Here is a 22029-nt window from a genome sequence, read left to right on the forward strand (position 1 = left end):
GGGGCGTTCCCACAAGGCAGTGGTGTGGAGCCGAAGGGGACTGCGACGGAACGGTGACGGAGCCGTTTGGACCGAGTCTTGAAGATAGATCGCTCGGGTTTTTGTCCGAGGAAACTTCGTCTCGAGACGGTCCTATCGCTCGCTGGCAACGTGGTAGGAAAACTGCTTTGTTGATCTTGACGGCGCAGTGTGTTGGGAGTATTAAGATTCCTCGGGAGATCAGAAGCGAGTAGGTTGTTTCTCTAAGGGAAAGGGGAATAGGCCTGTATCGTTAAAGGAAAGACTCAGAGTGGGTTTTGTTTCTCTCAAGTACAAAGCGCCCCATCTCAAGGGATTGCAAAGTCTGAAACGATGGTTCAAAAGCAGACTTGTGCTGTTTGCAAAGCGTCTGTTGCACTGCTCAAAGACAAAAGACGCTCACCCGAGAAAGTTTTTGGAAACCGATGTCCGATAGGCACGGGGAAAGAGCTGCAGAGGTTTACGTATCGTCTGTCGAATTCTGTTCTCTTTCGTGCCCTTCCATTTTACGATAAAAACTTTCGTGACCCCTTTTCCCGTTCAGGCACTGTTGCTAGTGTTTTTATAAGGGGGGAAAAAAAAGCGTAAGCCTGGTCTCTCGAGTGATTTTTTTTTTTTTTTTTTTTTCTTTTTCGCTAGACTAGTGGAATCGAGAATGTTCGCTGCCAGAACTTCATCCACCGAGATGGGACGCCAGGCAACTTCCTAACGGGCCGTGGGCAGAGTTCCCCTCTTGATGCCGTGCCTATATAATAAACTGTGCAGTCCGTTAGCTAGACGGGCTGCAGTACCCAATTTTTTTTCGCCAGGCGGCAGCACCGCGCCCCCCCCCCGGCGGAGTAAGGGCAGCGCATGCGCAGGACGCGGCTTGACGCCGAAGGGGGCGTGGCTTGCGGGCACGTCGCGGGCCGATGACGCAATCCGGCTTCGGCGCATGCGCAGAAGGGGTTTCTGGCAAACTAAGGGCAGCGCATGCGCAGACGCGGCTTGACGCCGAAGGGGGCGGGGCTTCCGGCCTCGGGCGTACGGGCAGATGACGCAATCCCGCTTTGGCGCATGCGCAGAAGCCTTTCTGGCCGACCGAGGGCGGCGCATGCGCAGAAGCGGCTTTGACACCCCCTAGGGGCGGGGCTTCCGGCCTCGTGCGTAGGGGCAGATGCGCGACGGAGGGAAGACACAGTCAATCAATATGAGTGATCAGCAGACTTCGTTTATTGTGCCTTACAGTCACCTTTTATGCCTTGTTATAATTAGCTCATACGTATTACAAAAGTTAAGCTCATTATTGGTGAGTTGCCTAAATATCAAGCCCACCCCTAGTTTCTCTTCTGTAGTTATCTGTTCCCACCTGCAACATTCTTTTCCCACCGAAATCTTCCTGTTATTGTGTAACAAGAACAGCCAAAGGCAGCGTATTTGTGCTTTACTTCAGATAAGCTGAGAGCGATGCGCATTTTTGTCCAGCCAGCTAGACTATGTTTATGTGAACTTTTTCAGCTAGCCAGTTATCCACACTCCTCAGCTCTCCAAAAATAGCGGTAAAATCCTGTACATCTTCAGAGACTGGTTCTGAGGAGTGGGAAGAGCAAATAGGACTGACAACTGGTGCAAATCTGAGAAATAATTCCACCTCAAAACAAGAGGCAATTACTGCATTGAAAAAAAGTCTGGTGCCACACCGAGCACCGAGGAGAACGCCAGAGGTGGGCAGGTGCCTGTGAAGTGAAATCCTGTCCAACGTGGGCACTGAATTAGCAAGAAGTACAGTTCTGTAATAAGGGATATCAATGCACAATAGAGTGAAATTAAGGTCTTCCCAGGTTATCATGAATCTAAGATTTCTTAACTTCCGTTCAGTTTGAAGTTTAGCATTCACCAGTCTTTATTGCACATGTGTTTAACAACAGGATACTAGTAGAGGCAGAGATGACTGTATCAAAAGACATCTCTCCTCTGCATTTCGGGCAACATGGATTCTCACTGTGACACAAGTAAGTAAATGTTCTTTTCACATACCACAACGTAATGGTGACTGTGTTGTTTTGGAACAGAGAGGGGAAGGCAGATGATCTGAAGACTGCTTTCTGTGCGATTGATCCCGGTATCGACGATCAGACGCTAGATACCTACATTGACCTGCCCAGACCAAGAAGATGTGCCTGTGGAAACTGCACTCGAGAGGCTGCTTGCTGGATATGCGAGACGAGTAGGGCCCTCGCCCAGGGAGGGAAGCACGACAGGCTTCGGAGGGGAGGAAGGAGACTTCCAATAATAAGAATAAATGGACTGTTTGATCTACAGGTTTGGGTGCCAAGCCTAGAGTTGGAGTTACTGCGTTAAATACTTCTTCCCATTGCATATGGAGGTACAGCTCGTAAGAGCTGAGACGGTGGGCTAGCTTGAGCTATCGGAAGCACTTTCATCTTAAGCAGCACAGCACTCCGAGACAATTTTACAGCCTCTGCAGAGTCATTTTAGCTCAGCAAGACCTGTGGTGGGAGGCTGCCTGATCCCCAGAGAGAGGCTTCACACCCCCGGGGCGCCGAGGCACTTCAGGGTGTCAGGCGCTCTGCTTGGTGACACAAGAGCTGTGCTCCACAGCCATTGCTAGAACCTGAGAAGCCACCATCAGGCTCCAGGCTGCAGCGTGGCTGCTTTGGCCCTTGGCCCTTACGGTCCCTTGTCTCAAAGAAAGAGGGTTTCAAAGATTCCTTTGCAAAATAAGGTGCCGGTTGCAAGCAAAAGGTGAGTTCAGCCCACACGAAGTCTGCTATCGTGTCTGTCCCCGAGGAGACTTTTGTCTTGGTGTGGCTGCTGTTGTCCAGTATGAAATCACTCAACAGACGTTCAAGTGCTGCCCCACGAGTAGATTTAACCAAACTCTGAGCTGCAAAAGTCATCCAAGCATAGAAAAACTGAAATCAGTCCCTTGCTTCGAGGAAGGCACCACGTGCCCTTTGGTAACTTTACTCAGTCGTCCCTACTCATAGTGTCCGCTTTGCCCTGCACATAGCCCTCTCTAGAGAGGGGAGGGAGGGTTCTGGAAACAAAAAAACCTGTAGGAAAACAGCTCTGCTGTGGTCATGCCTGAATTGCCGAGTAACTGGAGCAAACCTGAGAAGCAAAACCCTTTCTTTTTCTTGCGATGTAGGCATATGAAAAGTAGAAAGGGGTAAGCTGAAACCCAAAGACACCTTCCTGATAAAGCACTAGTTTTGTAAACTTGCCAAAACTGATTGCATTTGTAAAGCGGGAAGGCACCACAGCTGGTGTGACACAGCATGTGCCACCCAGAGGTACGAGGCCTTGGGGCTTTCTGCCTTAATACTAGAACCTGGTGCCAGGCACTTCCAACGCAAGTCACAAAATAGCAGGAAAGGACCTCCACCAACCGGGCGGCTGCAGTACCCAATTATATTTCGCTAGATGGCAGCAGCGCTCCACCAACAGGGCGGCTGCAGTACCCAAATATATTTCGCTAGATGGCAGCAGCGCTCCACCAACAGGGCCGGCTGCAGTACCCAAACATATTTCGCTAGATGGCAGCAGCGCTCCACCAACAGGGCGGCTGCAGTACCCAAATACATTTCGCTAGATGGCAGCAGCGCTCCACCAACAGGGCCGGCTGCAGTACCCAAATATATTTCGCTAGATGGCAGCAGCGCTCCACTAACAGGGCCGGCTGCAGTACCCAAATATATTTCGCTAGATGGCAGCAGCGCTCCAGCAACCCGGCGGCTGCATTACGCAATTTTTTTTGCCATGTGGAAAAAGTGATGAGAAATCTTTTTGTCGGGAAACTTTATCTGTCGCCAAGGTAAGGCACCTCTTTATTTCATTGGAGAGTTAAACTTACAAAAAAAAAATAATTAAGGGTGTTACAATGGGCTCCTAAAACAATGAGGTGTATGCAGTCATGCTACTAAACTGTGTTTCTTCTTGTATTTCCAAACAAATTTAATTCCTTTTTTGACAGAAGAAGAGGTCTTAAATACCCTAAACTTCTGGTTTTTTTAAAATAGACCCAAACTAAATCTATAAGGGCTGAACCTTATGGTATAGCTGTCCTTTTAGCCAACAGAAATCACAGCGGAAAGTGACATTCCTAATAGCTTAAGAAAAACTTTACTGATTAAACAGATTATTAAGCTGTGAAGTAACAGAAGTACATGCTCTCAGTTCTGCCATTCACAGAGGTATTTGTTTCCAGCTGTAATGAAACTCCATGGGTTTCTTTCTACATGTCATATTCTTTTAATCATCTTTTCCATTTATGTTGTATATGAAGAATATTTCTTGATGACTGATAGAAACCAAATCGCCAAGATTGTGACGTGCATGAAGTCTTTTAGGAGCAGACCCACAAACAGAATTGGGCGCTTAGCTGATCACCCATTCAATGCTCTTGCATATGGGCCAAGGAGGTCTACTCATTTGTTCCTTTAGTCCGGAATGTGTTTCACTTTATCTTAATGTACTGTTACTCTGCATTGTAAACTCTTAACAGTCTTTCTTTCAGTATCACAAAGTAGAAATGGACATAACTAGGATACAAGAGGTTGAATAGAAGCTCTCTTAAATTTTCTTCCTTGGCATCTGAACCATGCGGAGACCTGTGGGTGCAGCATGCAGTAAGGGAAACACCTGTTGAGTTTTGGGGTCAGCAGACATGGCATTTTTTTCAGTCTGTTCAGTTAGTAAAAGTCAGGTAGCATCTCCATACCTGTACAACTGGATTGGCTGTAAGGGCAGTGTGTTAACGAGGACCTGCTGCTTATGACCAGAAGCTAGGAACATCCCAGAATCTGCTAGTCGAACCATGTGATTCCAAAGGATTTATGAACCCATTCCAGTTTCTCCCTGACAAGATTTTTTTGTTTGTTTTACTTTAATATTTGTTATGTGTAATAATGATGTAGGATGTAGTGCGGTAACTTTCTAGATGGTTTTCTGAGGCTGTTCCTGAGATTGCAGTCTTCACATCGGTAGAAACTGATTTTGCAATTAACTTCTTTATGTTTAAAGTAATTGTAGTTTATACAAACTTCTGAATAGTTGTAGGTCAAGCAGACAATATATGTAAATCTTAATAAGCTGTTTTCCTCTTAGATTTCATATAGCGGTGAACTCATTTTTAGAGAAGCATAAACCTGAAGTGGTGGAAATACATGTGTCGATGATGCCTGCTATGCTTGCTATTTAGACTTCGATCCTGGACATTTTGAATGCGTGTCTGAGAGAACTCAAACGTTACGGTCCAGCTCTTGAATTAGATCTATCTTTAGAAAATGCTATTGATAAACCTTTTGACAAGGTAACCATTTTGATTGTTCAGTCAGATATTTAAATGGCAACTATAGCAGTATTGACTGGTAAAGGAAAAATGCACACAGACGTGATTACCACTGGGCTTGCTTTAGTCACGACTCAGAGCTGGGCCCCCACCCCAGTGAAAGATTCAAAGGGAAGTGCTGTGGGTAGCAAGGGTCCAAGGGTGGGTGTCACTAGGGAAATTTCTGGGGGCCATTGTTAGGCACTTGGGCTTTTGCACATCTCCATTCTCATCGGGTCCGCAGTTAACATATGCAGTAGGTTTGCACAGACATTCAAAGGTGTAATGTAGCATGTGAGCTTGATCCATTGAAGTCTTCCAGGAGAGGGTGTATATGAATGCTAGCAAGTGTCAGGGAAGACTGACATCTAATATCTATATCCTTTTCATATTCCAGGTTAAAATACTAATTACCTTTGTCTTTTGGGGGATTTTGGAGATTTTGGTGGGTTTTTGGGGGAGTGTGTGTGTTTGTGGTAGTTTAGTGCTTTATTTTTGAACGCAGCTTGTTTTCATACAGAGGACCACTGTTGTTTATTGCATTAAGGTTTTCTTACCCTGCCAGCTGACCCTCTCAGTTACTTTCTCCTTCCTTTTCTGTGATACCTTTTTGTATTTCCTACAGCAGCAGTTAGTTCCCTCCCAGTAGACTTAATTCCGCCTTCTTCCCATTTTCATGTCCACTAAAATACTCTGCATAGAACAGTTGTTATCAACATCAGTATGTGATTATGGCTTTCCACATGACTGCCTGTGAGGAAGAGGGGGAAATGCATCTCTCTTTTAGGACAGTATTTGCTGGTATTGTCAGCCATGAAAATGAATTGCTTATTGTCTATCTTACTCAAACAAAAATTTGAAAATCCAACCGCTGGTATGACTGCTTTATTTATGTAGATTCAGGCCTTTTCATGAAGATTACTGTCTCCTGCAGGTAGCTGGAAATTTCCACCTTGCACCGGCAAAAAGTTTCCAACAGTCTCATGTAGATGGTGAAGTATTTTCTTTTCCTGCTTATTGTGACCTTTAGCTTCCAAGTGTTTCAGACCATTTCCTTTGAACATCTTTGCATTGCTATCTGTGGTAACAGCAGCACTGCTTCAGGGGGGAGGACATTGGTGAAATTTTGTTAGAGATGTTTAGAACTATCAGGAATGAATAGAAAAGTGTTTTTGGAAGGTGCTGCCACATGGGTGTGGGAGAACCTGGAGGAGAATGTATCTGGGCAGTCTCTCAGCCTCACTTGTTCTACAAAACTTTACTGCCCTGCTGTAAAACAACCTCAGGTACGGGGTTCGGTCAAGGACCTGAATATCAGTATCTCTGGAAAGGATATTTTGTAGAAAAGCTCTTGAGAATTTCAAGGCAATTCAGAACTTTCAGAGTAAAATTTCAGTTGTGAAGGTCTTCAACTTCCTCAAGTATATATAAATACACAGTGCCGGAATGACAGTGGTAGTTTACAGAATCATAGAATGGTTTTGTGTTGGAAGGAACCTTTAAAGGTCCCCTAGTCCAGCCCCCCTGCAGGAAGCAGGGGCATCTTCAACTAGATCAGGTTGCCTACAGCCCTGTCCAACCTGACCTTGGTGGTGGAAATGTTCCCTGGCACGGGGCATCTGCCACCTCTCTGTGCAACCTCTCCCAGTTTCACCACCCTCATAATAAAAAATTTCTTCTCTCTATCTAGTCTCTATCTACCTCTTTCAGTTTAAAACCACTAAGCCTTCTCCTATTGCTACAGGCCGCACTAAAACGTTTGTCCCCATCTTTCTTATAAGCCCCCTTTAAGTACTGAAAGGCCACAATGAGGTTTCCCCAGAGCCTCTTCTCCGGGCTGAACAACCCCAATTCTCTCAGCCTGTCTTAGGAGAGGTGCTCCAGCCTTCTGATCGTTTTTGTGGCTCTCCTCTGGACCTGCTTTGCCAAGGACTCCGGAGCTGGATGCAGTACTCCAAGTGGGTCTCATGAGATCAGAGGGACAGAATCACTTCCCTCGACCTGCTGGTCATGCTTCGTTGGATGCAGCCCAGGATATGGTCAGCTTTCTGACCTGCGAGCACAGGTTGCTGGCTCGTGTCCATTTTTTGACCCACCGGTACCCCCAAGTCCCTCTCTGCAGGCCTGCCGTTACTCCCTTCATGCGGGATGCGCAGTAGCGTAACTGGCAACCTAAGGGCAGCGCATGCGCAGAGCCAGCCTGACGCTGGCGCGTAGGGGGCTCGAGCCTCGCATGCGCAGAAGCGGCCCGGCGCAGAGGCGTGCAGCTTCGAGGCCCGCAAGGGCAGAACCGTGGCGTTGCCGAGCGACGGGGAATTGAAACCGTGGAGGGGCGCAGGCGCTCCGCAACCCCGAGGTTCTTCAGGTGGGGGCTTGACGCTAGGGCTTTGCAGCAGCGAGCACCCCCACGGCGCGTTTGGCCCGGGGCTGCAGCGGCGCTGCCGTTTCGTACTCCCGTGCCGAGCGCCCGCTGGCAACGTGCTAGGTGGACGGCAGCGGCGCCTCCTTACGGGGAGGCAGCAGCGGGCACCGCGGCACCACCCCGCAGGGCAGCGCGAGATCGCGATACCGTTAACGGCCGCCACGGCCGACTTTCGGGGCGCCACCGGGCATGCGAGGCACCGGGGCTGCAGTACCGATTTTCGGCCGCCTGGCGGCAACAGCAGCGCTCCACCAATCGGGCGGCTCCAGTACCGATGCTGGAGATACTGTATTCTGTTTGCCTCCAGGAATGATGTACTCTGTCGTCATGAGACCTGAAATGGATTGCATTTGCCATCAAATATGCTTTCTAGCAAGACCATCTAGCTTTTTTAACTTTTCTTAAAGATGTCTCTGACTGTGCTGATGCTGTATGCCAGACCTCTGAAAATGTACCGAATCCCACACACTTTCCTTCCACCTGTTCTGGGCACTTGGGCTGTGCTTACCGTACCATGGAGCATTGCAGTTGCTCCAGATTGCTGCTCTCGTGAAAAATGCAAGTTGATGTATCAGCAAAAAAAGTGTTTGGAGTCTTAATTGATTGTTAAATCTGGTTATGTTTTTCACTTCCCCTGTTTGTCTTTTGAAACAAAGTCTATCCACTGTGTGTTTTGGTAAAGCATTTAGAAGAATTAAATTATTTAAACTAACCCTGGTACTGAATTGGAAATAATAATTAAAAAAACATACCTAGATTGTGGCATAATATGTAGATACAATAATCATGGTGGGGTGGTTTTTTTCTTTTTAATGATCTATACAAGTGAGTAAAAGTGCTTGGTACATGAAATTATATTAGGAGTCATTTTAAGATAATGAGGAAAAATAAAATATTGTGGAGGCAATACTGAGGCAAAACTCATCACTCTTAAATCTTGGCTCTGGATTTTCTGTGGTATTGACTCTAAACTTGGTCCAAGCAGTTGGTCCAACGCTGCCCAGTGAGTGTGACGCACAGAATCAGAAAATGCAGAAAGAAAGCTATTCTATAAGTAATACATGCTGCAGGGACACATACAGCAGCAGCTCATGGGCTCCATACCCAGCTCCAGCCCCACCCCCACCCCTTTGTCTCTCCCAACCAGTGTGGGCAGAGCCACGCCCACCCTGTGTCCCACCAAATGCAGCATTCCTGGTGCTTTGGGACCATGTCACCCGGCAACCACAGCGCCCAGCTGGTGGGGACCAGCACAAGAAGCACTGAGACCCTGGGTGGGGTTCCAGGGTGTGTGAGCCCAGGAGTGTGGCAGTGCTGGCGGGGGAGAAGCAAGCTAAAGAGCCAAGGCAGCTGCTGGCAGCGCAGAGGGCTGTTAGTTCTTGCACTAACGACCTGGCTTCAGTTTTTTAGAACTGCATCATTTGTAGAATAAAATCCTGCCTTCCACTGCCAGTGTCTCAATGAGGCTGAACTCAACATCAGCGTCATGGACCCTTGTCCTGCGAAAGGCTCCGGACCAGCGGTTTTTCTCCCAGTAGTGATGCCAGTTCCCTTCACTGTCTGCTCCAAAGCCAAATACAGAGACCTGCACACACAGCAGAAAGAGCCATCGGTGCACAGGTGCTCAGTCGCCCTGAGGGCACACAGACAGAGGTGGTACGGCAGCAGCACCTGGTCATGCTGTCCACATTTACCTGCTGGCAAGCATGCAAGGCAAAGAGCAGGGCAGTGAAGCCAGTGGAGGGATACCGTCCATGGTGCTGTGTCCAGTTGTCGTGGATGTACTTGAGGAAAGCTGGGCTTAGGATCAGCACCTGAGTGGGGAGCGGAGAAGCCAGCAGTTGCTCACTGTGCTGGGAATGGGATGGCCAGCCTCCACCACCAGCACTGCCATCAGCCTTCCTGCTTGCCAGTTCTGCCCCTATCCCACTGGAAAACAAGCCTGGTCTCTGCCCAGAGGAGCCCTGCCTGTCCAGGAGGAGTGGAACCCACTGAACCCTTACCTTGTTTCTGTCAGCTTTGATGAACCGTTTCACTCTCACGTATGTGCTGCAAAAGCCAGAGGATAGCAGTGAGGGTGTGGCACCCCTGCTGCCGGGGCCTCTCCTTCAGAGGCAGCTGGTTTGCAGAGGGTGCTGCTAGCCCCATGGCACCCTGGCCCCATGGCACCCCAGCCCCTTGGGCTGGCCCAGCAGTATTCCCTGGCCTGGCTCTGGGAAGGGTCACATCAAGGCCATGGCCCCACAGTGGGGACAGCCATTCCACCCGTAGGAGTTATGGGACTGCAGGATGTCTGAGCCCTGTGGGGACAGGGCAGTGCCTGCTTCCCCAAACGGTCGTGCGGAGAGATGCCAGAACCCTCATCCAGGGGCCCTTTATCCCACCAGGACCATGAGGCCAGGGCCCTAGTGAGGCACCAAGGCCCCCAGAACCACCCCGCACTGTCCCCAGGGTCTCTAGCACAAGAGATGCTGTTGCCCCAAAGCTGACGCACTGCGTGAGCTCTCCAGTGGAGAAGGCACTGGCCACCCACTGCAGGTCCAGTGGCTTGAAGGGGACAAGGACGAGGTGGACACCAGGCCGGAGGTTCACTGCGCTCTCTGGGTACATGAAGTGATGGGTTGTTCTTGTGCCAACATCCAGCTCAAAGCCAGCAATCTTCGCTCTGTTCATCCTAGGGGACAGCAGGAAGGCACACCCCAAAATGAAGCTGCAATGCCACGCCAGTCCCAAGCTGCTGGTCCCACCAGGCAGGGACACCAGCTCACTGTAGCCAGCAACAAAGAGGGAACATGGGCTACCCAGGGCTAACGTGTGCCCCAGGGTGGGGGGGCTCCAGGGAGCAGGGGCAGCAGTTCCTCTCCTCCACCATCACAGGGCTTGTGTTTGTGGATGGGGGGGGGGGGGAAGTGATGGGTGACAGGGGCACGTCAGGGCCCTGGGGAGACAGGGAGGGGCAAACCCCTTCTGGGGCACCCACCTCAGCACCCAGTCGTGCCCATCGATCTGCAGGCCATGGCCAGACCCCTTCAGCCGCCCCGAGTTCCCCACCACTGCACAAGTCCTGCAGCGAGACGGGTCCCACAGGGCACTGGTTGGGACCCGGAAGACAGTGAAGAGCTGCTGAATTATGGCCTGGACTTGGACACTATTTGGGTGACCCTGCAGCGTCTGGGGGAGCAAGGACAGCAACAGGCAGCATTAGTCCCCCGGCAGTACCCCCAGAGGGAGACAGAACCCCAGTCGAACCAGAAGAGCCCTGGGAAAGCCACAGAAAGACCCAATAAGATAACAGGAAAAGGTTGCGGGAGAGCCCAGAGAGGTGGAAGCAGTGGTGAGCTGGGGTCCCTGCATCCCCTTCATCCCCCAGATTAAGACAGGCCTCTGTCTCCCTGCCCCACCGCAAACAGATTTGGTGACACTGAGAAGAGCCCTGAGCTGCCACTCATGACCCACTCACCAGCCACCACTGAACCACGTCAGAGGAGAGCTCATGGGCTGTGCCCTTCAGCAGAGGCCCCATGGCCATGTCATAGTGGGTGTTGAACCATGCAGAGCCATTGGCAACAGCAGTGCAGCAGGTAGCGGGGGTGTCGAGGAGCAGCGGAGGCCCAGGGAAGGGGCTGAGGCCATCCGTGGGGGCTCGGAAACATTGCCACAGGACCAGCAGCAGGCACAGGATGAGCACCACCTGCATGCACCTCTGGCCCAGCATTGCTCATGCCACCTGCAGTGAGATGTCAGAGGGAACAGTGGTAGTGGCACCACAGAACCCCTTCCCACCCATGCTCCCACCTCCTGGGACGCCCCTTGGCTGCTCACCAACCCTGCAGGGACCTGACATCGCCTGGTACATGTTTCCTTTTCAACCCATTCAATACCTTTATTGCTGTGCTCTGCTTCTGACACTGTTACAGTTACTCAGGTCCAGGCAGGGCTGGCTGGCAGTATTCACTGGAGGAGGAGCTGCTCTCTGCTGCTGCAACACCTTCAGGGTCTGCAACACGGTCCTGTGAACAAGTGGCAAAGCACTGTCACCCTGGCCACAAGCCAAACTCCAGCTACCTTCCAGAGTGGCAGATGCCTGCACGTGAAGCAGCCCCGCTGCTGATAGCATGCCCCGCCGCTTTCTCCCCACACATGCTGGCACTGCAGAGTGGCCACTGGGCAGAGGAGCCCCTCAGCCTGTTTGCTGCCACCGAGCCCACAGAGACATCTTGCAGCCAGTGAAGCCAGCCCTCCCCAGCGGCCCCGGGGTTTTGCATCTTCAAGGGCACTGAATCATTGCCAGGACGAAGGAGCAGGAGGTACTAACTGCTGTCCATATGCATGAACCTTTCTTAAATACCCATATTTAAGTGACATTTCTGTTCTCCATCTAAAAGCACTCAAGTAAACCCAAAATCAGAAGGAAAAGGGTTTTCTTATCCTCAGGAAGTTCACAAAGTACTCAGCCTCTTAGGACCTGGCTCCCATGGGGCCAAGGTGAGAGTGAAGAGCAAGGATGCAGGGACATCCTCCATTCATTCCAGGGTCAGAAGCAACTGCGGGAGGTTTGGGATGGGGTCCCCTGTGTACTAGGAAAGATGGAGGGAAAACTGCTCCTGTCCTCACAGGAGCACCCTGTGCTTCCACCAGTTCCCTGGGTGCTGATGGGGGGCACCAGCTTAGCTTCTCTACATTGACCATTTTCTGCAGCTCCTGCAGCACAGAAATACCTGCTTGCTGTGGTGTCCAACCAGTTGCACTCAAATCTGACTTGCAGGACATGCACCTGACAGCAAAACTGCTGCTCCTGGGGGTCCAAGCAACAAGCAGAGATGGGAGATGGGAGGTGGGGTTCGGACAATCCCAGGTGGCTGCAGCAGGTCACACTCCCCTGCAAGCCTGTCCTTCAAAAAGCAACTGAACCATCACCCCTTCTTGAAGGGAAGCACAAGCAAGCCACCACCAGCACTCCGGAAACACAGATGTGGGTGTTCCCAAGCAGGAAGCAGCCATAGTATGCTGTTTTTTTGCACCACAGGCTCAGGGAGATCCCAGAGGCCCCTGATGCTCTCCCTGCTGGTGGCTGAGAATCCCTGTAAATCCAGCAAAATGCTGTCCTGCAGCAGCCATGAGCATTTGCTACGATGGAGGCAAACAGTGTCCATCTGACATGCCAGTTGGGCCAGGAGCCAGCAGTCCCCCAGCAGGCTGGTTCAGGCACTTGTGGAGCCTTGGGAGTTATTAAGCTGCAGCCCATGGAGAGGTATGAGCTGGCTGGTGGCTGCATGGCTGGTGCCTGCAGCTCCATTAAGCCCAGAGCCGGGGGACCGAGGCAGCGCAGTGAATACCTTTTTGCAGTTGCCAGTCACTGGGGTGGGCAAGGCTTTGAACAGGCAGAGTAGAGCAGCCCCATCTCCCTGCCTGTGCACACACACATCCCCTGCTTTTGGGTGGGACCTCTCCACCTGTACCCGCACCCCCATGCAGCTGAAACAACACCCCAGCCCTGCACCCAGAGATGCCCTCACCTTGAGGTCCCCCAGCCCAGCACTATCAACCGCACGACACTGTGTCACAGCCATACAGCCACTGCATCAGGCTGCATTCAGTGGCCACAGACGTGTCCCTGCCCCCACTTAGCCCCAAGAGACACTGCCAGGAACTCCCCAGTCCCATAGCCAAGAAAGAGGCCCTGATGGTGTCACTACCCCGTGGTCCCCTCACCTCCTCAAAGTGCTGCTGAGCACGGCCAGGTGAAGGTCTGCTCCCAGGCTCGGTGGCCTCACCAGTGCTCATTGCAAGTTGCAACGGGCCACCACAGGAAGAGGAAGTGTTGCACTGTGATGTGGGGGAGAACACAGCCTTGCAGCAAGTGGCATGGTGAGGTCAGGGCTGCCATCCTTCCCTCCAATGGTGCCCACCAGCCTGGCATCCCAGCACACCCCTCCCATCCATGGCAGCACCATGGTGGCCACCAGTCCTGCTGGAGCCGAATGCCCTGGACATATTCCTAGGGCCGAATCCAGAAATTCATCATTAAAATGTTCCTCTGAGAGTGGGAGAAGTTGCCTCGAGTGGAACTGCCCTCCTGCCCCTGCAGGTCCTGGTAGATGGCTCTACTTCTGCTGACACTGACACCAGCAACACAACCCATCAGCCCTGTCCTGCCCTACCCAGCCCCACAGGCAGCTGCCTGCCCCATCTCCGAGCACCCACCCCTCAAGGCAACTTCTGCAAGCTGTGGGCAGTGCTGGTCAGAAAGCAAAGGCATTTGACCAAGTAAGTTTTGCATCGGACGCTGCACTCAGCAGCCGGCTCTCACCCCAGCTCTATGAATTTTTGGATCCACTTATGCATTTGGCCTCCGAACATCCCACATCAGCATATCCCACAGCTTGACTCTGGACAAGTGAGGAAGCCATCCTGCCACCCACAAAAATGTCCTTTTATTTTTTTGTTCTGCTTTTAGTTTGATGCTTGTCTGGTCAAAGGGTTCTGTCCTCTCTCTGCCACGTGCTGTGAGCCTGGTATGACATACAGCCTTCCCACACAAACCTCTCCCCCTTTGCTCTTCTCCCCACCAACTACTGCCTCTCACCTGACCCCCACGACTCATCATCAGCCTTTGCCAAATCTTTGCTTTGACTGTTTAGCGAATGCCTGAAGATGCTCACACCACTCTCCACTCACTGTGACAAATGATACAGTGATGCTTGAACAAAGGTGCAGATCCTGCAGGACCACAACGTGGATGGCCCACTCAACCCCACAGGCTGCACCCTCGTCGCCCCCCCACCTCTGCTTACCTCCTCCAAGCTGTTAGCACTGGCCTTGCAGCAGCCCACGTGGCTGGTGAAGGCAGAGGTTGTGGGGCAAGCTTAGGTCCTCCTGCACCTGCAGCACGAAGTTGTACACCAAGATGAGGGCCACCATGGTGCTGTAGCAAGGTGGCACCAGGAAGGGGAACTGCTGGAAGGAGCCATGGTCATGCTGGGGGTGGGAAGGGGGCTGGGGTCACATTGCTGCCAGCAGCAAGGGCAGGAAGGAGCCCCTCACCTTGCACATACACACACACAAACACATTGAGAGACAGACACCCCCTCAGTGTGCACACTGACACACCCAGGCACACAGCACAGCATGGCTACAAATCCTGCAATTATAAGCTGAAATATTTTAAGGAAGCCTGAGGCAGACACACTTTGAGACGCAGGGAGCCCCAGCCTGGTGGTGCAGTGGAAAGTGTGGCTAAGCACGGCTGTGAGAGCCAAGGATGTGCTCTGGGCATGCTGGGGTGTGCTGAGTTATCTGGCACAGACCAGTCACCTCTGAGGTACACCAGATGGGATGTGCTGGGCACTGTTTGTGAAGGCAACATCCCACTGGACAGTCCCTGCAGAGAATCTGGGGGTGACCCAGCACTGTCGCACCCCAGGGCCCTGCTCTAGCCCCATGCAAGTGCTCCATGACCTGAGCCCTTTGCCGTCTGTTTCATTCCCCCTGTAGCCCAAGGGTGCCCCTGAGGGGGAGAGAGGGCATCCCCTTTACCATTCTGGGGGCCCCCACACAGAACCTAACTATGGCCCCCCTGGGGGAGTACCATGTCTGCCCCATGCTCACATCTGGCTTCAAGTCCAGCAAGAGTCCTCACCTGCTCCTTACCTGCCTACATGGCTCTGTCCAGCTAGTTTTCTCCCCAAAACTGGCTCTATTCCTACCCCATTCAATAGACAATCAGGCAGCCACCTTGACTATAAACCCCATTGTCATTTTATTTCTTTGGAAATGCAGTGCTCCCTCTAAGCACCACCTCCTGCACCAGGAATGAGACCCCTCAGAATCTGTGGTCAAATCTGTGCTGTCAAAATTTAGGATGAAGCACCAGTACTAGAGATCAGGCCATGTCAGGGCTTGTCTGTGCAGAAGATGGGAACCCCAGGGCACCAGAGACATGCTGAGAACAAGTTTCATTTAATGTACATCAGCCCAACACCACAAAATAGATTCATGCTGATGACGCCATGCCAATGCCCCAGCGCTGTGCTATCTGGGAGGGAGGGTGAAGGGGCATCAGCGAGGAGTACTTACAGCAGGCTGGCCCCTGGCTCCAGAAAGCAGCTACAAAACACAAGCAGCACAGGAGAGAACAGCCAAGGAGCTTTTCTATTCCTGTGGAAATGAAAGCCAAGATGAAGTCTGAAGCAAGCCTGAATCCAACCCAGCACACGCAGGAAAAGCTGTTCAGCAACTTGTAAAGAGTGACAACTAGGAAGCCCATGTCTCAGGGTGTGCTACCACATCCAGAGCCAACTTCAACTCAAAGAGCTTTTCCTGTGCTTTTGGCAAGGCAGGAAGCTCATGGCTACCTTGGCTCGGCCATCCTTCTCCCAGGGGAGCCCCATTCAAAGGTATTCCAGGTCCTACCTCCACCAGGAGCTTCCACCATACCTGGCTTCCCCCTGTACAATGTGTTTTGAGGTCTTCAGGCAAAGGCCTGGGAAGTTCCAAGTGTTGTCTAGCTGGGGCATGGATGCCTTGATGTCCCCATCTCTGCCAGAACCACTCTCAATGGCAAGAACTGGTTTCAGCTGCCAGGTCTGTTGGGACGGAGTCAGCAGACCCCATTTTCCCCACCCTCCCATGGCAGTCCCACAATGAAGAAATTTTTTCCCAAAGCTGTGACTGTCCTTCAAGGAGGTTGCCTTATTTAATAGGTCGATTACTTGATTTATTAGCATTTCATGGGTACTTAGCATGAAACATGACTCCCCAAACACTTCTGCAAGTCTCTCATGCTGAAGGTTGCCTCTACACCTGTAGGATTTCCTTAAACTTTGTGGTCCAGTCTCAATTCCTGAAATAATCACCCCCGCCTTTGAGTAGTCCTGTGCTGGAGAGCATTTATCCATTGATGATCTTCTCACTGATGTATCCAGGCATGGTGTAGACCAAAAGAACCAGGAAGATAGTCAGAACAGCGACAATAAATAGCACAATGATGTATTTCTTGTACCGCTTCCAGATAAAGAACACAAAGGTCTTCATGGGATTCACAAACCAGTTGAAAGAAGTTTTTGGCCGGCTGGAACAGGAAAGGAAGAACAGACAAGCACAGGCTCAATCCACAGAGCAGCACACTGGCCCCTCTGTGCTGGTGCCCTGCCACCCTCATGGGTCCGCAGCTCTTCCTGCCACTTCCAGGCAAGATCAGCCTAGGGGCTGCAATAACTACAGTGCCTGTTGCAAGTGCTGGAAACAGGACCTGAGCCTCAAGACGGCCCTGCAGAGCTGTTCTGCACCCATGTGGCCAATGCATTGCGTTCATGTGGTTGAACCAGAGCTGCCCTTTTTGAACAAGCAATGTTACAGCATAGCTGCCTTCAGCACCGAGATCAGCCCTGGCCCAGCTGCTGCAGCCACAAGTCTGCCAGACCTACTGAAGCTCTGGGAAGCCCTGGCAGCCCCAGTCCCATAGATTCCCACCACCAAGGGCCTCACTGATTGCTCTCAGCTTCCTGACAAGCAGAAGCTGCTCCCTGTCCCCATGCAAACAGCTGCTGAAAACACAGTACTGCCCATCCAATGTAACACACATACTCACTTGGGCTTTTCCAGGGGTTCAGGCTCTTTTCGTCCCAAACCAACAGGACTTTTCTCAGCCTCCTCCACAGTCAGCAGCTGGAACTCTGCTTCCACCTTACCCTGGAGGGGAAACATGTCTGAGCCACAGCTGCACATGTTGCTTCGCAGACCAGTGTGTTAACCACACACCCTGCCAAGACTGGGTATTTTTCTCCCAGTTCCACTTACAGATGCTCAGAGCAATTAACTTTTCTCTCCAGGCATTAGCTACAGTCTCACTCACTTCACAGGCAGCAGAAATTGGACTGGCCAGAAACTGTTTTGCAACCAAGGCACTGTACTGTAATGCACCCCCCCGCATATGGATTTCTTGGCAGTCTCCCAGTCTGGCACTGAGCAAAAAACTTACCCCTGGGGACAAACAGTGGTCCACTAGCAAGGTCAGCAGCAGCCAGTCTGCCCTGGAACAGTTGGCACCTGCCCATCTGAGGTAGGCAGAGACCCTTGGACAAGCTTTTGTTGCTGTCCTGTCTGGCTGATGGGGAGCCATGTGCTTTTTGCTTTGCTCCTCTAACTGAGCACTGCTCTATAGGAAGCTCAGAGGAAGGCATGAAGTTGAACACCCCCGCACGCCACTGCAGCTGACACTTGTCGGTAGATGAAGTGCTAGATTTGCAGAAGGGACAAGTCTGCAGGACCTTGCACTAAGTCCTGGCCAGCTAGCTGGGTCATTGCTGCATCTGTAGGTTATGTACATGCCAGACAGGTTCTCACGTTAAGGCAGAGGCAGAACACTGGCTCTCTGCCCACCTGTGCCAGCACCCTGCCTTACCGTCAGGAGGTACTTGTTGCCACTGGAGTCTGTGAACTCCACGTCCTCTGGTTTGACTGAGCGGCTCCCCTTTTTCTTCTTCTTCTTCTTCTTCTGCTTGTCCTCCCTTTCCTCTCTCTCTTCATCCTCTGGATCTTTGAGCTTGATGAAGGGCCACCAGCCCCTCATGCGCTTGTTTCGGAAGATGGAGAAGCGAGGTATTGCATACTCCTTGGCCATCTTGATGGTGCAATGCTCTGAGCTCTTGGCTGCTCGCACCATGTCATGCAGCTTCAGCTCGATGGAGCCTGCAGGCACAGTGAAGAGGACAGCTCATGGCAAGATCCTGAGGTCAGCCCCATACACCATTTGACTTTCTGTCTCAGCCAATAGGTCCCAGCTGCTGCAATGATCTAACAGAGTCCTGCACATTTACAGGTGGAGAACCTGAAGCTCAGCATAAGAAAAGACTAGCCCAAGAGTTAGAGACAAGAAGCACAAGCCACAGACCTCGTCTCATCTCTGATGTTGCCAGTTTGGTTTGTGTGTGGGTACAGTGAGTTATTTTCATGCCTTTACCGTGTCCCACCCTTCTTTCCTCACATGCCCAAGCTCCTCTTCCCAACTCATTCCCATAAATGTCAATTAAAAACTGTAAAATCTGGGGAACTCTTTTAAAGGTTTCAAGTCTCTCTTACACCTGAAACAGCGTTGATTTATTTCCCTGCTTGGCCTTACGCCCCTGTCCTCCTTGGAAGGAGCTCCTGTCCCACTTTGGCACTGAGCCCTTGCAACACATCAGTCTTGCCATGTACTGGTCTGTGTTGGCAAAAGCATAGCCAGCAACCAAGGGGTGTGGGTGTTCTCCTCTGCTCAGCTCTGGTGAGGATGTATCTGCATAGTGTCCAATTTGGGGCCCTCAACACAAGAAAGGTGTCAGCTAACTACAGAGAGTCCATTGGCTGAGATGGTTGAGGCTAGAGTATGTTCCATAGCAGGTCGGGTTGAGACCCATGCATGTTCAGCCCAGAGAAGAGAGGTCAAGGGAGAGATCTTACTGCATCTCCCACAGCCTAAAGGAAGCTATCAAGTAGATGGAGCTAGACTCTTCTCAGAAGTGGATGATGAAGGCATGCAAAGCAACAGACATAAGCTGCTGCAAGTTAAAAAACCTGAGAATTATGAGAATGGTGCAGCCAGAAAAAGGGGCCCAAAAGGGTGCTGGAACCTCCATCCTTGGAGATACTAAAAAATCACTCAGACAAGGCCCTGAGGAACCTGACCTACATTGCATCTAGCCCTACTTGGAGCAGGAAGTTGCAAAAAGACTGCAGAAGCCCCTTCTTGCCTAGAGGTTCATGGGATTGTACATGCCAGGAATCGCTGGGATTGCTGTCTAATGCTTTCTTCAGTGCCTGAGTAGCAAGGCTGAACTAATCACCATTGGCAGTGCCTCATGGAGGTAAAGCCCTTTAAATACACCACAGAATGTTGATGAATAAAGAGAATTTTATCCTGCCCAACAGACAGCAGGGAAAAGGGGCTGCTTTTTAATGGGGAGGCCAAAGTTTGGAGAAGGGAGGGACAACGGAACAGAGTTGTTCAGTACAAACTCAGGGATGGCAGAAGCAGGAGAGAAGCAGTACCATTTGTGCTAGCATAGTGTGGGTAGAATCACCACCAGCCCAGCTTTGTCACCAGGCCCTGCTGCATGCCCAGCTCGACAGGGGAGCTCAGGTGCAAATGGTCTCACAAAAGTTGCCAGTCCCTGTGCCCACAAGGTAAACACCTGAGGAAAGCTGCTCTTAGGCCAAGTCTTTGAGATCTGCAGGTCTAACTGAGATCAGGGAAAATGAGCATGTTTACCAGAAAGGTTGTGAGGAAGCAGAACCTGGAAGTCCTGCAGTGTGTCAGGCCCTGAAAAAGGACACCAAGGCCCTGGCACAAGTATGCAAACTCAATGTGTCTGTGTAGGAGAGGTACGCATCTCCAGGCTCTGCCTATATCTCCCATGTGAAAAACCAGGCCAGGTGACTGCTGAGCTAAAGACTTTGATCTGATGCTCCTGGTAAACTGTTCTCAGAGAGCTGGGCCCTGGAGGAAATGCTGTACTCCTCTAGCAAGGTGAGGGACAGGTCACCCCACTTCAGGCAGGTCACACCATACCTAGAAAGTCATTAGCTGAAATTCTGTCGTAATCCCAGACCTGGAGGACCAGAACAGCCGGTTCCCGAAACTCTGACTCCTCCATGGAGAAGACAGAGTCTTTCTTCTTGTAGGTGATCTCCTTCTCAGTTGGGAGATAGTTGAAGCGGAAGATGAACCTCCAGTTGAAATTGCCCTCCCCGGTCAAGGAGTTAAAGTGAACATCTGTCTCCTGCTTGTTGTGGTCAAGACCCTTTATCCAGCTGCAGGAAAAACTCAGTTATCTCCTACCCCTGTCGGCCAGCCCCAAAGGCACAGCAGAAGGCAGGAGGGGCTGAATGCCATGGGGTAGCAGGAAAGGAAGAGTCAAAGAGCCAAACCAGACCAACAACTGACCAACATCTTTGGGGGTACAGCAGTCCATGCAGGGGACTGGAGTGGGGCACCTCATGCTGAGGCAGGGAAGAGAAGAGGTTCAGAGAAGGTATTGAGGGTGTGGGGCAGGACAGCCAGGCTCTGGCCTCCCTCTGGCTCCCATCAGACCTTTTCACGTAGATGTCACTGGAAGGCTCTCCTGTCACTGGGTTGACATCATCGAGGATCACATCGTCTGTGTTCCAGATAATGACACGCAGCTCATAGCTGTGGGAAGGACACAGGGGTGAGTAGGACACATGCTCTTGCCCCCAGTGCCTGGGAGGACAGGTCAAGCCCATAGTGGTAGAGCAGCAGGACTTGAACCCTCCTAGCACTGTGGTCTCCTGCCAGGGCTCCTTTGGCCAAGCACAGCCCAGCACTCTCACTGCCATGCACAAAGCCCTCTCTGAGGGGCTACAACCCTACAAGGCAGACAACCTGTGGTGGGTTGACCTTGGCTGGATGCCAGATGCCCACCAAGCCGCTCTATCACTCCCCTCCTCAGCAGAAGGAGGAAGTGATAAGAGAACTTGTGGGTCAAGATAAAGGCAATTTAATGAAGCAATACCAAAAGTTGCACACACGGAAGCAAAGGAAAACAAGAAGTAATTCTCTGCTTCCCATCAGCACGCAATGTTTGGCCACTTCCTGGGAAGCTTTAGTACGCATAGCAGTTGCTCCAGAAGACCAACACCATAAATAACAAATGCCCCCCCTTCCTCTGCTTTTACATCCGAGCAGAGGTCATATGGTATGGAATAGCCCCTTGGTCACTTTGGGTCAGTTGTCCTGGCTATGTCCCCTCCCAGGACCTTGCCCGCCCCCAGCCTGCTGGGGTCAGGGGGGAAGGTTGGAGAGACAGCCCTCATGCCGTGCAAGCCCTCCTTGGCAGCAGTCAAAGCACTGGTGTGTTATCAGCACCTTCCTAGTTTCCAATACAAGCACAGCACTGTGAGGACTGCTATGGGGCTCAGCCAGACCCAATACACAACCCACAGTCACAACAGGCAGCTTTTGCAAAGCAGATCCCTGGTATGTGGGAAACCCACACAGCACCACTTAGCCATAGGAGCACAGAAAGGCTTAGGCAGGAAGGGACGTCTGCAGTCTCTGCTCCAACCTCTTGCTCTAACTTCATAGTAGCTCAGATTGCTCAGGGCCTTGTCTGCCTGAATTTCAAGTTTTTCCAATGGTGGATATCCCAACACCTCTCTGGGTCACTCTGTTCCTATCCCAGGTAGCTTCATACTCATTGAAAAATTTTTTTCCTTGCATCCAGCTGGAATCTCCCTTGCTGCAATTTGTGCCCATTAT

The 22029-nt window shown here is 51.4% G+C and overlaps 2 protein-coding genes and 1 long non-coding RNA gene across 29 annotated transcripts in view; 1 reads left to right on the top strand and 2 right to left on the bottom strand.

The window, feature by feature from the left end:
* The first annotated feature begins 908 nt into the window (after positions 1-908).
* On the top strand, positions 909-6218 carry LOC130155893 (uncharacterized). Its single transcript, XR_008824246.1, has 2 exons — positions 909-5048; positions 5080-6218. It is a non-coding gene; the product is annotated as an uncharacterized LOC130155893 (long non-coding RNA).
* Positions 6219-7609: 1391 nt separating this feature from the next.
* On the bottom strand, positions 7610-13774 carry LOC130155892 (CMP-N-acetylneuraminate-beta-galactosamide-alpha-2,3-sialyltransferase 2-like). 2 transcript variants are annotated; one of them, XM_056353785.1, is made up of 8 exons: positions 13485-13598; positions 11654-11782; positions 11233-11499; positions 10753-10943; positions 10267-10446; positions 9776-9821; positions 9467-9586; positions 7610-8106 (listed from the first exon to the last, which is right to left on the bottom strand). In XM_056353785.1, the coding sequence occupies exons 3-8, from the start codon at positions 11485-11487 to the stop codon at positions 8098-8100; spliced, it is 801 nt and encodes a 266-aa protein (XP_056209760.1). In that variant the 5' UTR covers positions 11488-11499; positions 11654-11782; positions 13485-13598; the 3' UTR covers positions 7610-8097. The 2 variants fall into 2 exon arrangements, with proteins under 2 accessions (XP_056209760.1, XP_056209759.1); XM_056353784.1 differs by lacking the exon at positions 7610-8106 and adding an exon at positions 8565-9357 and having other exon boundaries at positions 13485-13774.
* A 2669-nt stretch (positions 13775-16443) lies between these two features.
* The window catches only part of LOC130155889 (fer-1-like protein 4), an 88828-nt gene continuing 83242 nt past the window's right edge, over positions 16444-22029 (bottom strand). For 20 of the 26 annotated variants that reach the window (XM_056353753.1, XM_056353766.1, XM_056353754.1 and 17 more), the window contains 5 exons: positions 20695-20940; positions 20320-20561; positions 18175-18461; positions 17362-17462; positions 16444-16842 (listed from right to left, as the gene is read on the bottom strand). In XM_056353753.1, coding sequence (XP_056209728.1) covers positions 16662-16842; positions 17362-17462; positions 18175-18461; positions 20320-20561; positions 20695-20940 — 1057 coding nt within the window. In that variant the 3' untranslated portion in view covers positions 16444-16661. Of the gene's footprint in view, positions 16843-17361; positions 17463-18174; positions 18462-20319; positions 20562-20694; positions 20941-22029 lie in introns of those variants that run through there. The other 6 variants (XM_056353755.1, XR_008824243.1, XM_056353773.1 and 3 more) reach the window with 6 other exon arrangements.

This window comes from Falco biarmicus, chromosome 10 (genome assembly GCF_023638135.1).
Source record: "Falco biarmicus isolate bFalBia1 chromosome 10, bFalBia1.pri, whole genome shotgun sequence".
In the NCBI taxonomy this organism is placed as follows: Eukaryota; Metazoa; Chordata; class Aves; order Falconiformes; family Falconidae; genus Falco; species Falco biarmicus.